The 14,555-nt window shown below is 52.1% G+C and overlaps 2 protein-coding genes across 2 annotated transcripts; one reads left to right on the top strand and one right to left on the bottom strand.

The window, feature by feature from the left end:
* The first annotated feature begins 882 nt into the window (after window positions 1-882).
* Window positions 883-11,463, top strand: pcf11 (PCF11 cleavage and polyadenylation factor subunit). The gene is made up of 17 exons (XM_030101442.1): window positions 883-1,262; window positions 3,820-3,945; window positions 4,219-4,407; window positions 4,693-4,899; window positions 5,092-6,089; window positions 6,157-6,331; window positions 7,358-7,715; window positions 7,812-7,955; window positions 8,174-9,465; window positions 9,618-9,681; window positions 9,755-9,880; window positions 9,965-10,082; window positions 10,229-10,412; window positions 10,496-10,651; window positions 10,733-10,825; window positions 10,912-10,947; window positions 11,027-11,463. The coding sequence occupies exons 1-17, from the start codon at window positions 1,095-1,097 to the stop codon at window positions 11,258-11,260; spliced, it is 4,668 nt and encodes a 1,555-aa protein (XP_029957302.1). The 5' UTR covers window positions 883-1,094; the 3' UTR covers window positions 11,261-11,463.
* Window positions 11,464-12,017: 554 nt separating this feature from the next.
* On the bottom strand, window positions 12,018-14,246 carry ccdc90b (coiled-coil domain containing 90B). Its single transcript, XM_030101479.1, has 9 exons — window positions 14,044-14,246; window positions 13,315-13,434; window positions 13,141-13,244; window positions 12,894-12,995; window positions 12,738-12,779; window positions 12,592-12,663; window positions 12,454-12,507; window positions 12,255-12,369; window positions 12,018-12,178 (listed from the first exon to the last, which is right to left on the bottom strand). Exons 1-9 carry the CDS (start codon window positions 14,093-14,095, stop codon window positions 12,123-12,125), a joined length of 717 nt encoding a protein of 238 aa, XP_029957339.1. The 5' UTR covers window positions 14,096-14,246; the 3' UTR covers window positions 12,018-12,122.
* Window positions 14,247-14,555: the final 309 nt, after the last annotated feature.

Raw genomic sequence — 14,555 nt, 5'->3', positions numbered from 1 at the left:
ATAGATAGCTCAAATGGCCGGTACATGGCGTGTCTCGTTTACATCTCGCATTGTTGCAGGCACTGGGCTGATGGATCACATATAACCCCAGAAATATTTGGACCGTGGCCTCTTGATTTCACATCGTTTTGTAAAGCCACATACTAGCCAGTTTACCTTCTGGCGAAAGGGGTTATCGCTTTTCATAAACCTGGTTCCACTGCGACCCGCAAACCTCGCCGGACTCGGTACATCAGTGTGAAAGGGGCATCAGACAAAACACATGAAGCCACTGCAAAGTGACCCTAAACCAACCTTAGAACAGAAACACAAATGACAACATAAAGTGAGTTCAACTCATGAATCAGTAGAATTAATTCAATTTCAATTCAATTTCAATTTATTTTTGTATAGCCCAGTATCACAACAACAGTTGCCTCAGAGGGCTTCAAGATGTTACATTGGTCGGTAAAAGTAAAAACAGTGAATAAGCATAATGGGCAGATGAGAATTTTTTCTTGAACATTCCACAAGCAAATCCACTCTGAAATAACATTACAGTATGCTTTAGTCTCCTGTCAGCTCGCAGCTCATCAAGTTTGACAATGTTCTGTTTCTGTTTATCAGACGTTCCCTATTTGTCGTGAGGAAGTGTGTTTAGAGAGGAAAGTTGGTTTGCACAGACGCCATGCTGCGGCCTCGTGTTGTTGTGTCAGCTCACCACTTCCCCTCAGCCGCCCGTTATGTAACCCCCTCAACACTGCCGCGTCCTGATTGGCTCATTCGCGTGGCTGTTACTGTTTTGGACCAATCACGCTGTAGACCCGCTTTCGCCAGCCAATGGTGTAGCCTGACGTCACGGCACGTATAAAATGCCTTCGCGTGACGTGTGTTCGCCTACTGTCGAGCTCGCCATTTTGTTGAGACCGCGAGCGCATAAGGAACGGCGCAGACGGCTGGATTCATAAAACATTAACGCTTCTCCGAACGGCGCCGCTTTAACCTCCCCGCAGCCCCCGGCGGAACCGCTAGCCGGATGAGTGCACGGACTGCCCGCCGCTCGGCCGCCATGGTTTCGCTGCCGTGAGGTTTGTCCGGGTCGCAGAGCTCTAAAGATGGAGGACAGCACGGCCCGGGAAGACGCCTGCCGGGAGTACCAGTCCTCTCTGGAAGACCTGACGTTCAACAGCAAGCCGCACATCAACATGCTCACCATCCTGGCCGAGGAGAACGTCACCTTCGCCAAGGATATCGTCGCAATTATCGAAGCCCAGATCAGCAAGGTTTTTATGAATATAGAAATATCTCCCATTTGCTTTGTGCGGATCGCTCAGGCCCTGCTAGCCGTTAGCTGTTAGCTCATCATGGCGGCGGCGGCGACGCCACACGGCTGGTTATTCTTGTTTTGGTCAGCGAAGCCTCTGAGTTATCGAACCTAAATGTTGTGTATTAAAGTAGTGGTTCTCGTTTTAGCGTAGTTTGATTTTATTTTCCTTAACGAGCAGTTTACTCGCCGCAGGTTAGCTGAAGTTAGTTTAAAGTTGGTGTGGTTCTGGTTTCACCTGAGGATCCGCCTGAAAATCAAACCGCTCTAAACCTGCAAAATCTTCTTTTAAACGGTCATTAATTAGATGAAAACTCATTAGTGTTCTGGTTTCACTTATAAATCCAGTCAAACTGTTGTACACTCTTTTTAAATGATTCCTTTTTATTATTTATTGTACCATTACAAACTGCTAGAACTCACTCGGGAGTAACGTCCTTGAGTTTAGCTCAGATATTCTACATGAAGTTAATTATGGGACTAGATTATATGTTGGATTCTTATCCGAGCTACATATCAAAGTCTGACCTCATGAAGTTAATCAGTCATGTAAATATTTCACTTTTAATTCTACATTTAAATGGTCTAAACAGGTTTTGTCTTATTATTAAACTTGGCTAACACTAATATAAAATAAATAAAATAATTTCACCCAATTTAGTGGGGTTTTTTTTCAAAGCATCAAGCTGGAATTTAGTGAAATGTTGGTATGTGTTGTGTTGTAGATAACAGCTGGCTTAAAGGTTAAGTACACAGTGGGGCAGAACTCTGCTCTTCTGGGTTACATAATCAATAAAAACCATTTATTATGAAGGAGAAACGAAAGAGAGTTTAGCTTGATGTTGAGGTGCTTAAATTAGTCTATTTTTTGCATCACTACAGAAGAAAGTCTTATCTGAATTTAAGTAATCTTGTGATATGTCATATTAAATTCAGAGTTAACACTGATCATTAATTTTGATCAAACCTCAGATCAGCTGTTTTAAAGAAACAAAACTTGTAAATACTTTTTGAAGACTTGCAGATCAAACTGTGCTGATCAGTTTGATATAAAGCAAATACCATTGGAAGTACTGTTAATTCAATGTTTTCAGAACCGTAATGATTGTAGCACATGATTTAAGATTTTAAAAGCTAAATGTTTGCAATGAAACATGTTTAATGTGCACCTGCTGCAGCTCAAGTCTTAAATGACTCTACACGTTTAACAATATAATGTAGGTTAATACTGACCCAGGCTGTAAGTTCCCTCCATAGTGATAAAATATATCTTTAAGAGATCCAGAATTGGGTGATGAACAAAGGAGAATGAAAGTAAATAACTTGTAACATACATGCATTATAACATACATATTACAAGTAAATCATGAGAGTATTTACTGTATTTAGGCACAGCATATAAAAACAGGAAGTAAGAACATTAACGGTTTCTTTAATTGTAAAGCTTCACAGAAAAGTTTCATCAGAAAAGCTTCATCACTTTATCTGCTCTGTTGTCATGGAAACAGTCCCAGATGTGAAGTTTGATAGTAAACTTCATGTCTTTTGAATCCATTGAGAGTGCAGGCTTGAACCAAGCAGAGGCAGGAAGTGTCTGCTGTTAGAGAAACTTTCTCCTCATAGTGAAAGCGGTTTGATTTTTGGGGGGCGGGTTTGGACCTTTCCTGTCGGGGTGACATGGAACCACACCTCCCTGCTCGCCTTTCTTTACTGCTGTCATTGAGTATTGTGGGGTTCAGTCCTCCCTCCTGCAGCTCGCCTTAGTCTCTGCATTCATTCACTAGTGACCTGAACTTCCTGAACTGTTACTGAATGGTTAAAATGTTTGTAATAAAAAATGTGAACTGTGCTTTTTGTCTTTTTTTATTTCCCAGTGTAATTTTCTTGCTGTGATTCTGGTTTGAATTTACTCGGTCCGCTGGTTGCTGCAGTGTACAGCTGCTGAGGGTTTAAAATAACAAAACAAAAACACTTGTCCCCCCACGGATTCCCGCACCTCGTGTTTTTTTTTTTCCGCAAACTGAGGCCAAATAAACTGAGCAGGCTGGAGGGCGTCTGGAGGGTAACGTACAAAGAGCGGTTCAGGACATGGACGCTCTTTGGAGGTAAAACCCGGCCGGGGTTTTTTAATTTTTTTGGGACTTCCTGTGTTGGATTTTTCTGTCCTCCTGAGCGGAGTGAACGTACGGACTGACTCCTGCTGAAGAACACGCGTTCTCATGGATTTTTGGATTGGAGTTTTTTTTTTTTTTTTTTTTTTAATTTTAAATTTTGAAATTTTCAAGATTCTCTTGTTTTTAATTTTTATTTTTTGTCTTTTTTTATGGGGTTGGACCATAGGGTGTTTTTTTTGCAGCAGAAGAAGAAGCGACTGCCCCACAAACCCTCTGGACTCTATGCCGTGTGGGGGCGCGGAGACGCTGCCCCCGCTATGTGTTTGTGAGCAATTTGTGTGAAAACTGTTTTTTGATAACCCCTGTTGTTTTCTAAACTTGTCGAGTTCTCTGTCGCTCCAGGCCCAACCCGCAGAGAAGCTCCCGGTTTTGTACTTAGTGGATTCCATAGTGAAGAATGTTGGAGGAGAGTTCCTTGCAGTGTTTGCTAAAAACCTAATCACTTCATTTATATGTGTCTTTGAAAAGGTACAGTTTCTCTCCACTGCCTCTCAGCTTTGTTAAACAGTTTAAGCACTAAACCTGTGTTAGCCGCCCACCTCACCGCCCTCCTGTCTGTTGTGCTGCTTGCTCTGTGTGTAGTCTGCTCCTGCTATAATGTAGTCCTGTTAATAAACTTGTGACACGGAGGGCTTTTCCATTTTAGTTTAACACTAAGTTAGCCTCTGTTTTTAGCTTTTTTTTTTGTTTATTTGCTTTGGTTTTCTGGCCGAGGACCCAGTCCTGTCCTTCTGTTTGTAGGTGGACGAAAACACTCGAAAGAGTCTGTTCAAGCTGCGCTCCACGTGGGACGATGTGTTCCCGCTCAAGAAGCTGTACGCGCTGGACGTGCGGGTCAACTCGCTGGACCCGGCGTGGCCCATCAAGCCACTGCCGCCCACCGTCAACGCCAACGCCAGCATCCACGTCAACCCCAAGTTCTTAAAGCAGGTGTGTAGAGTCGACCCGCTTAACGCTGCCTTCACCTCCGCAGAGGGCGTCTGAAAACGGAAAAGTTGGCCTGTACTTTGAACACCTAAGTTGTGTTGACATCTGGAAAGATCTGGTCTTTCTCAGGGAAGCTGCGTCTTGGTTTGTCTACAGTTTGAGTTTAAGACGTGACAATCGGTCGCACAAATCTTCTTCCTGAGCAAGAGACAGTCCCAGACCACCTGCGCCTAACGATGGGTTTCCTCCTGACTCAGACTCATTGCCACATTCTCACTCTGTCCTCAGTCTGATGAGGCGTCCTCGCCCCAGCCTGCGCCCGCCCAGCCAGCGGCGCCCGTGCCTCCGGCGCCCGTGCCACCGCCCGCCGTCAGCCCGTCCTGCCTGACGCAGGAGCAGCTGATCCGCCAGCAGCTGCTGGCCAAACAGAAGCAGCTGCTGGAGCTGCAGCAGAAGAAGATCGAGCTGGAGTTGGAGCAGACCAAAGCTCAGCTGGTAGGGGAACCGTCAGTTTCCATCAGACTCCGGCTTCCAGTCTGTAAACCCGCTAATCATATCTGTTGGTCTGCTGGATGCGAGTTGAAGTTCGGAGAAAGATTCTGTAATTTGTGTCAGCTGAAGTTCCTTCAGTCATCATGATGGAGCAGATTTCATTTACATTTTTTAACCCTTTTTGTGTGTGTGTAGGCGGGCGGCTTCGTGCTACCAACCACGATGTCCGCCACCGCTCCTACAGCCAGCCCGCCGGTGCCCAGCACGCCGGCCAAAGCCATCAGCAAACCCCCCCCTGTGATCCGGCCCTGGATCCCCCCTCAGACCCAGACCGACAGCAAGCCGTCCACCAGAGACCCCCGTCTGAACCGCAGCGCCCCGCCTGCCCCCCAGCCCAAAGAGGTGTCTGCTGGGAAAAAGGAAAAGCACCCGGCGCCGAGTCCGGCCGTCACTCCGGAGAAAAAGGTGCTGGAGAAATCCCCCCGGCCGGACAAGACCAAGATCCCGAGGAAGGACGTGGCCGAGGAGAAGCCCGCCTCCAAATCCCCGTCCCCCATGGCCAAAAGTGTCCCGAGCAAACCCCGCCCACCAGAGGTGGAGGCTCAGAAAGCCACGGATGGCACGAAGAAAGACCCCCGCCTGAAGAAACGTGCGCAGGATCGGCCTGGAGACGACGAGCAGAAGGAGAAGAAACGCTGCGGAGACAAGAAGGAGCGCGAGGAACCGCCGCGCAGCGCCAGCAAGAGCAAGCTGCTGAATGGCGCCGTGGCCAAACATGAGCGTGAGGATGACGCCATCAGCAAGCCCGAATTCAAAGTCGGAGGCAACGCCCGCACGCACTCCCGCAAACGCACCCGCTCGCGGTCCAGGTCACGCTCCCCCACCTCCTCCCCGAAGAGGAAGGACCGGCGCTCGCCCAAGAGCCGCACGCGCAGCAACTCGCCCTCGCCGTCGCACAAAGCCAGCAAGCCGCGGAGGGTCCGAGCGGATGAGCCGCCGCACGGAAAGCCCGGCCGGGACGATCGGCCCGCCCCCAAGAAGAGCCAGTCGGACAGCAGGAGGTCCAAGAGGCCGGCGGAGGAGCGGCACGCCGAGTCCCGAGACCAGCACGGCCCGCGCGGCCACGACGGCGGAGGGAAGGAGCTGAAGGACGCGCCGCACCGCTGGAGGAGCGGCTGGGAGGAGAACAAGCAGTGAGTCTCTGTCCGGGTTCTGTTCTCGTTCGGTCTGAGCAGACGTAACAAATCGCTGTGTTTTCAGCGCCAAGCCGTCGGAGGAGCCTCACATGAAGTCCGGACCTCCGAGGCACAAACCGTACAGCACCCCCAGCCGCCCCACCAATCCCCGCACGCCCAAGCACCGCCTCAGTGTGGACGCCAACCTCCAGATCCCCGATGTTCTCAACTCCGCCTCCAAGAAGGACCTGCTGAGGAGGGTATGTCTGCTGCCGATGGGAACATCTGGCCATGTCTTTGTGTCAGCACAGAAGCTGCGCGTGAATTCAGCACATTTTAAACATTGAGCATTGTCGATGTTTAAACATTGCAATTTAATTACATCTATTAAGATCTGTTTGAAGCCATTGATCGCAATCTGTAACAACAGTTTGCTTATGTATTTATTTGCGAAGCTTTTCACATTAACTCAACATCTTCAGCAACTTCCCAGTGATGTTGAGAGGTATGAGTCCTGCAACCCCGAAAGGATGCATCAAACTGGCTCTGGATGGGTCCTGGGGACACGCCGCATTGTCCCATGCAGAATGATACGTTGTAAAAAATGTGTTTAAAATCAGTCACTCGAAAAAGAAACTTTGTAAGCAGACCAGACAGGTGCAGTCGTCTATCCCTGGACACGCCATGTACCGCACTGTGACGCCTTAGTTTGTTTTGTTTAGTTTGCTAGCTGAATGTCCAGCTCTGCCACAGAAATACACCAAAACAGAGAAGAAAACGGCACAGAGTTACAGCGCCATCTAAGGGCCTGGTAGATGTACTTGTCCTGTCATTTTGAGTCCTTTTCATGTTACGTGGAGGAAGATATTCTTACATTTCCCATGCACACGGCATCCCTGCAGGAAATAACTAGGAAAATGATGGTTTTGTCACGCGTGGACAGAGTCTTGGATGAGGAGATTGTAAACAGACGGGTTATGTGTAGATCCCACTAAATTCCACTCAGTGGATTTTTCGTTTCCCATAATAACGGTGAGTTCTGTTGTATTTGAACTGTTGCTGCTGTTCTGTGTTAAGATTCACATGCTGTGTACCGAAATGTTGGATCATAGGAAATAAAGGCATTAAAATGTCTGCACCATCGCGACAGCTAGCCATGCTGAGCTGAGTTGATGGGGATATTCAGAGAAGATGGTTCACTGTTGGCAGTCTCGCACACCCTCCACAGCAACACTTCCGTCTTTTCCAGTCCACTGTGAGTTTTTACGCCCTGTGTCCACCTGCAGGCGAGCAAGCGTCTGGAGAGCGGCGAGATCTCCCAGGAGGACTTCCTGAACATGGCCCACAAGATCAAACACTTCTTCCAGTATCAGGAGCAGCAGCGCACCGAGGGCTGGGAGCAGCCCGCCGACTTCAAGAAGCAGCCGCTACTCGGCACGCCCGCCGCGCACGCACGTCCGCACGACAACATGAACCCGGCCGAGCTGTCGTACTACGAGCACAAGTCCAAGCTGAGGAAGACGCAGGTGAACCACCGAACACCAGGCGAGGACTGGGAGGGCGGGGAGATTCTGGAGGAGGGCGAGGGACTGGGCAAGAGCGACAAAATGCAGAAATACGGCCGGCCACCACGGGACCGAGCAGGTGAGCAAAAGTCCCCAGCTTTTGTTTTAGTGGGCGGGGCTAAAACGAGATCAGGCAGTAAGACGATCTCTGTCTGGTGTGTTCCTGACTCTGCAGGGGAACGGCGGAGCAAAGAGCGCGAGGACTCCCGGCCGCCGCTCGCTCCCATGATCGAGGAATATAACCACGGCAAAGAGTTCCCCACCCTCAAGTCTCTGCCCGGCCTGCGCTTCAGGAGGAGGGCCGACCCCCGAGAGTCCAGTAAGCCCACCGCTGAGAGTCTGCATTCACACCCTGTCATCTTCACTTAGAGAGGTCAAAGTTCAGGGGAAGAGACACTTGAGAAGACCACGCCTACATATTTCCGTCTGGGTTACACACACACACTCTGCTGACAGGATCATGGAGTCTACGTCACACGACGTCCAGTCGTACTCGTGATGATTGAGCGGACCCAACAGTTTGATTTTCTGATGCAGGTGAGCGGGAGTGGAACTCGCCGCTGACGGAGCGCCAGCACTACGAGAACCGCGACGAGCACAAGAGCAGCTACGACACGCCGCGGCGGTACGACTCGAGACACGGCGACCCCCGCAGGCCTGAAGGCCCGCCCTCATCCGGCTCTGTGGCACCCAGGAGCTGCCCCAGCCCGGTGGGCCAGGAGGCCCCGCCCCCTTGCTATGAACGGGAGAGGCTGTCTCCTCTGCACCAGAAGGACTCGGCGGACATGAGCCCTATCCCGCGCTTTGAAAGCCCCAACAGCGAGCACTCGGACGACGGACCCCTGAACTTAGACGCCGCCCCTCCCCCACCCCACAAGTCCATCCTCAAAGGGCTGCCGCGCGGGGGGCCGCTGTCCTCCGTCCACCCGCACAGTGACTCTCCGGGACACACGCCCCCTCACGACGGGGGCCACGCCCCCTTGCGTTACAATGGCCCGGGACACATGGGCCCCTCCAGACCGCAGCCGCCGGGGTGGTTTGAAGGTGGGGGCCCCGGGCGCTACGATGAGGGGCAGTTTGACGGACCCCAACACGCCGGTCCCAGCAGGTTCGATGGGCCCGCACCCTCCCACATGCCGGACAGGGCGGAGGGCCCCGGGCAGTGTGACGGGCCCCACATGGCCCACGGACCAATGAGAGGCGGAGACGGCATGAGGAGGTTTGACGGGCCCGGTCAAGGACCGGGCAGGTTTGTTGGCCAAATGGGTCAACAGCCCCCTGTGAGGTTCGAGTCCCAGGGACCAACACAGGGCCACTTAGAGGCCCCCATGCAGCGCTTTGACGCACCCCGCCACTTTAACAACATGGGCCCCGGCTCCGGATCCATGGGCTTCCAGCAGCGGCCCCTGTGCTTTGATGTGCCCTCAAATCAGATGGGCCCCATGAGGTTCGATGGGCCCGGGCGCTTCGAAGGGCCCAACCAATCAGGTCCCAGGTATGATATGCCTATTCAGGGTGGGCACCCGCGCTTTGAGTACGCCCCCGGCCAGCAGGGCCCTCCCAGGTTTGCCCCCCAACACAACATGCAGCCCCCCATGAGGCCAATAGCCCCGGTCATCTACGACAACCCCATAGCCCCCCAGCAGAACTTCCCCATGGGCCCCCAGCGCTTCCCCGAGCCCATGAACCCGCAGTTCCCCACAGGGCCGATGACGTTCCCCGCACAACAGACGGGGAACTTCAACATGCAGCCGGGCCCAGGGTTCAACCAGGCCGCCCCGGGGTCCTTCTATAACCCCGCGGCCCCCGCTGTGGGCCTCCAGCAGCCGGTGAGTCCCTGCTATGCGCTCTGTGTGCAAATAAACTTGTTGTAGCTTGACCTACACGATTGTCGTCGTACTGAAAGCTCGACATGCAAACTGGAGTCGTTCCCGGTGTTCCAGACCTCCGCTTTCTGACTGGAACCTGTTTCTCTGTGCAGGTGAGCCTGATGGGAACCATCAACCAGCCCTTCCTGCCTCAGAACGCAGTGCCTTTCGGACAGAGTGAGTCTGCTCTCTGTTTGGATGTCCTGTCGTCACAATGCCAGTCTTCACGTTTCTGTCTGGGTGTTTGCAGCTCCGCAGGTCGTCCCTACAGAAAACCACTTCGGCCAGGTGGACGTCAACGACCTGCTGTCCAAACTCATCTCCAATGGCATCATCAAACCGTCGCAGCCCGACGCGGCGCCATCTGCCGGCGCCGGTCAGTCATCACAGGAATTCCGGCCGAGCCGCAGACGGTTTGAAGTAACTCGACCTCCGCTCACGCCCGTGCTCCTTCTTCCAGAGTCGTCTGCGGCTCCGGCGGCTGCTCCTCAGGCGGAGGAGGATGAAGAAGAAGAGCAAGAGGTGGAGGAGGACGACATCCCCGACCTCACCGGCTTCAATATCGACGACATGAAACAGTGAGTAGAGACAAGCTGTGTGCGCTCAGTGCTGGACCCCCTCCCTGTGGCCTCGGGTCCCTGCAGGGCTCCTGCTCCACAGCTCTAAGTACCTGGTAGCTCGGCTCCTTCCTGCTCGGTTGTGACTCTTTGTCCTCGTCCGCCAGGCGCCACGAGAGCGTGGTGACCAAGCTGTACTCAGGGAACCAGTGCTGCCTGTGCAGCATGCGCTTCACCACCACTCAGACCGACTTGTATGCCGACCATCTGGACTGGCACTTCAGACAGAACCACGCCGGCAAGGTCGCCAGCAAGAAGGTGACGCACCGGCGCTGGTACTACAGCCTGACGGTAAGAACCCCACGACCAGCGCGACTCTCACTCGGTCCACGTGACAGCCCGGCCTCACCCGCCCCCGTCTGTGTGCCCTTCAGGACTGGATCGAGTTCGAGGAGATCGCCGACCTGGAGGAGCGGGCCAAGAGCCAGTTCTTCGAGAAGGAGAACGAGGAGGTGGTGCAGAAGAGCCAGGCGGCGGCCAAGGAGAAGGAGTTCCAGAGCGTCCGGGCCGCCAAAGACCAAGTGGGCGAGGTGAGTACCGCGAGAGGCGTCCAGCTCTGCAACTCGGTCGGACCAACAGGACACTCATCCACATGTGGCCTGTGTCCGCAGCTGTGTGAAATCTGCCAGGAACCGTTTGAGACGTACTGGGTGGAGGAGGAGGAGGACTGGTTCCTGAAGAACGCCATCCGGGTCGACGACAAGGTGCTGCCGCCTTCGGCGCTGGCTCTCTCGTCTCGTCAGTCCCTGACTGCCGAACGTGTATAAACCAGTTTGTTTTCTCTCCGCAGAACTTCCATCCCTCGTGTTTCGAGGATTATAAAAACGTGAGTCTGACCTCTCCTGCGCTCGTTCTCCGTCTGCTCGTCCGGCGCCTCACTTCTTCGCTCTGTCCTCTTTCCTCAGACTTCCTCGTATCTCGACGTCACGCCGTCTCCAAACAAGCTGCTCACGGACCACCCGCTGAGCGCCTTCACGAACACAGAGCAGGGCGAGGAGGAGGAGGAGGGCGGGGCCTCCAGTGCCGTGGACGCCGTGTCGGTAAAACAGGAAGAGGAGGAGCCGGCGGAGCCGCCCAAGGTCAAGGAGGAGAAGGCGGAGGAGGTGGCTTGCTCGGTGAAGGAAGAACAAGCGTCCTGAAAGGCTTCAGGTGTAGACGCCCCCCTCCCCACCCTCGTCCGGCTCCACCTGCAGAGGACTGCCCCCCCTCTGCGACCCACCCACTTGAATACATTTTTGTATTTGGATCGATTGCGACCGATTGAGGTCTTTGTGAAGATGATGAGATTCTTTGGTTTGCTAAAAGCTGTAAATGATTTAATTTATGAATTAAAGTATTTTTTGTATCTCTGGTGTAACGGTGCTTGAATCAAACGTAGTTGCGGGGGTTTCCCGGCCCGGGGTGTCGAAGGTAAGCATCGGAGGCTCATCTCGGCTGAGGAGCCGTCATTTCCCAGTTTCTCTCTTCAGCTTCAGTCAATAAAAAAAATCTGAAACGTGTTTTTCTGTGTGGCGGCTGACTGATCCCACTCCTTGTCGTTTAGGTTTCAGAAGTATCAATAAAGTTTGGGTGGACTGAAACAATTGCTTCTCCTGTCTTTATTCTGACTCTGCAGGCTTCTTCCTGCGGTCACTGGCTTTGTGGCTCCGTCGTCTGCCTGCTTCTGTCGGCTTCTCTTTATATTTCTGTTGTCTTTACTGGTGTGGTAAAGTCTAGTTTGGGTTTTTACTAAACCAGCAATGTTGGCCCAACAGAACTACATTTACAGCTTTGTTGCCATGAAATTGAACAAATTTATTCAAATCAAAGGTAAAAAACTAAATTTTCACAGTAAATGATCTCTATTTACACTCGTTTGGAGTTGAAAGTGTTTAAATTACCTGAGATTTGTCTCAGTCAAAGAATGGAAGGCTGATTAAAAAAAAAACATTTTATTAAATGTTTGAAACGGGTTAAAAGCGATGCGACTTGGAATGAAGTTCTGACATCAGAGCGCGGCGTTCACCTCCACAGGCGGTACACTCCCAGAGCGATGGCGAGGCAGGAGAAGACGGTGGCTGAGGGGGAACGCAAACACGTCAGCTGGCACTGTTCTCCGCCCGGAGCCGTTCTTCCTCTGCGGTCGTGGGTTACCTGCCAGGTAGCGGACCGTCTCCAGTTTGAGAGACTCCAGCAGGGTCTTGAGTGACGCCACCTGCAGGTCGATCTTCCTGTTGATCTCCATGTTGTCGCTCTCCAGGTCGGCTTTCTGGAGGAAGAACCGGGTCAGAACCATCAGCCAGAGACTCACTGAGCTGAGCTGGAGTCCAACTCTGTCCCTGTATGTTTTGACCTTGTGATGGAACTCTGACGTCGCCTCCATCAGCTTCTTCTCCTGGTCGGTAAACTGAGAGAGGAACACAGAAGGGACCGCCTGTTGAAGCGCTGGAGCGCGAGGGGAGGCGGCGTGGCGCTCGGGACCAAAGCTCACCATGTCAGACATCCTGCTCCTCTCCAGGTTGATGTCCAGTTTGGTTTCTGCTCGGACCTTCTGGCTCTCCTCCTGGAAGGGGAGGACACGGTGGAGTTGGCGACGGCGTCTGCTGAGGCTGCGACTCCCGTCCAGTTCCGACTCACCTTCAGTCTGTTCTGCAGCTGCTCCAGCTCTCGCTTCATTTTCTGCAGCGACAACACAAGACGGCGGTCATGATCACACGGAGTCGTTCAGTGTCTGTCTGTGGTTGTTTTGCGTTTTGTTAGTTGTGGGCTGGGTGGAGGTGGAGTCCACAGCACCGTGTTCTCAGATCGCAGGTTTGCGAACTCGCTCTTCTCCAGGATCACCATGTCCTTCCTGATGGCGTCCAGGTGAGCCATGATCTGCTGCAGCGCGATCTCCTGCAGGACGACAACACGCGGGAATCGCAAATAAATCAGCCAGCGTCAGCGTTAACCTGCACGCTGCTGGAAACGCGTCTCCAGCGCGGCAACCGAGCATCATTTCCTGTTCAGAGGTGGACTTGGCGTGGAAGGCTCAGGGTACCTGGTGGGCTTTGGTCACCATGTCTTTATAGACGATGTCCATGTTGGCCGTGGTCAGAGTGACCAGAGCTGAGACGACCAGCTCCGCCTGCCGTTTCTCCAAACCTGCGCCGCCACACAAACCCAGCTTCAGCTTTCTGAGACTCTCCAGCGAGGTGGAGGAGTTTCCTCTCACCGCTGCTCTGCAGCTCCGTCACCATGGCGTGGGAGTCGAACGTCAGCTTCCTCTGCTCCAGAGGCGTCAGCTCCACTTTCCTCAGGTCAAAGGTCGACAGCACCACGCCCACATGGAAACCTGACTCACACACACACACACTAATCTGAAAACTCAGACATTCAGGGTCCTGATAAGCAGTACCACCAAGCTCGCTATCATCTCAGTAATGCAGCCCAGGGTTCATGTAAAAGGGGCGGAGCTGGCAGCATCTGACCGATCACAAACCCTTCGCCAGCAGTTGCTCCTTGATAAGTTTTCTGCAGTTCTGCCATGTGTGACTGACCATTATTTTGGATGAGAGCCTCGTGGACTTAAACAGACTGTTGGACAAGTACAGAAACATTCTTTAGAGACGTCAGTGACGAGGCCGTAAGTCTCCGCTGTCTCTGGATAAATTCAAGAGAATTTATCATCTGTAGTGATTTAAATGGTAAATAAGGACAGAAAACTCTGAGAAAAGACAAAACCCTGCTTCTTGACATGGCCTCTCACTGACTGGTGGAAGATCAAAGGTCAAACAAACAAACAAACAAACACAACAAGAACACACAAAACTAGAACACACACATTCACAACAATCACAAAGACACTCTGGGGATGTAAAGTTTGTCGTACTTCAGTAAAAGTACTCCAGGTACTCTGAGTCAGGCTTGTCCCGTCATGCTTTGCGGCGGTGCCGGGACTCACCTCTCCAAGTCCCGACCCTCCGCGGGTCGCAGCGCCGCAGCAGAGCGCTCATCCCCGGCCAGAGGTGACGGCGAGTCCCCGTGAGGCTGTGTGGAAGATAACCTGACCACACACACACACACACACTCACAAACACAAACACACACAGACTCCAGCTGCTGCAGTGACAGTGACAGATTTCACATACACACACTCAACCCGGATGGCCGTTGACAGAGACTACGCTGCGTTCAAGGACCGCAGGAATCCAAAGCGTCCTCACTTAAAGTACTCGAGTATCTTTATTGAACTAAAAGATTACTTTATTTTAAACAAGTTAAAGATAAACCTCAGTCTTTACATTGTAGCGGATGAATTTAAGTGTATGACTTCACTGAATGATAATTTGATTTCACTGATATTATTTTATTAATAGTTTGTGAAATTGGATGATCGATGTTATGAAAGTAGTGGTAATTATTATGACTTGGATAGACATCAAATACAAAAATGAACACAATTCAGAGAAAGAG

The sequence above is a fragment of the Salarias fasciatus genome, chromosome 10, assembly GCF_902148845.1.
Source record: "Salarias fasciatus chromosome 10, fSalaFa1.1, whole genome shotgun sequence".
Taxonomy (NCBI): domain Eukaryota; kingdom Metazoa; phylum Chordata; class Actinopteri; order Blenniiformes; family Blenniidae; genus Salarias; species Salarias fasciatus.
Note: the sequence above shows the minus strand (reverse complement) of the source record. Positions and strands in the feature narration are given on the sequence as shown.

Bases quoted from the DNA above. Each gene is read 5' to 3' on its own strand.
- pcf11 (XM_030101442.1), top strand. From the start codon at position 1,095: ATGGAGGACAGCACGGCCCGGGAAGACGCCTGCCGGGAGTACCAGTCC. The intron at 9,466-9,617 runs GTGAGTCCCTGC...TTCTCTGTGCAG, and splicing joins CTGTGGGCCTCCAGCAGCCG to GTGAGCCTGATGGGAACCAT. The intron at 10,948-11,026 runs GTGAGTCTGACC...CTCTTTCCTCAG, and splicing joins GTTTCGAGGATTATAAAAAC to ACTTCCTCGTATCTCGACGT.
- ccdc90b (XM_030101479.1), bottom strand. From the start codon at position 14,095: ATGAGCGCTCTGCTGCGGCGCTGCGACCCGCGGAGGGTCGGGACTTGG. The intron at 13,435-14,043 runs GTGAGTCCCGGC...TGTGTGAGTCAG, and splicing joins GAGGGTCGGGACTTGGAGAG to GTTTCCATGTGGGCGTGGTG. The intron at 12,996-13,140 runs GTACCCTGAGCC...GTCGTCCTGCAG, and splicing joins TGGTGACCAAAGCCCACCAG to GAGATCGCGCTGCAGCAGAT.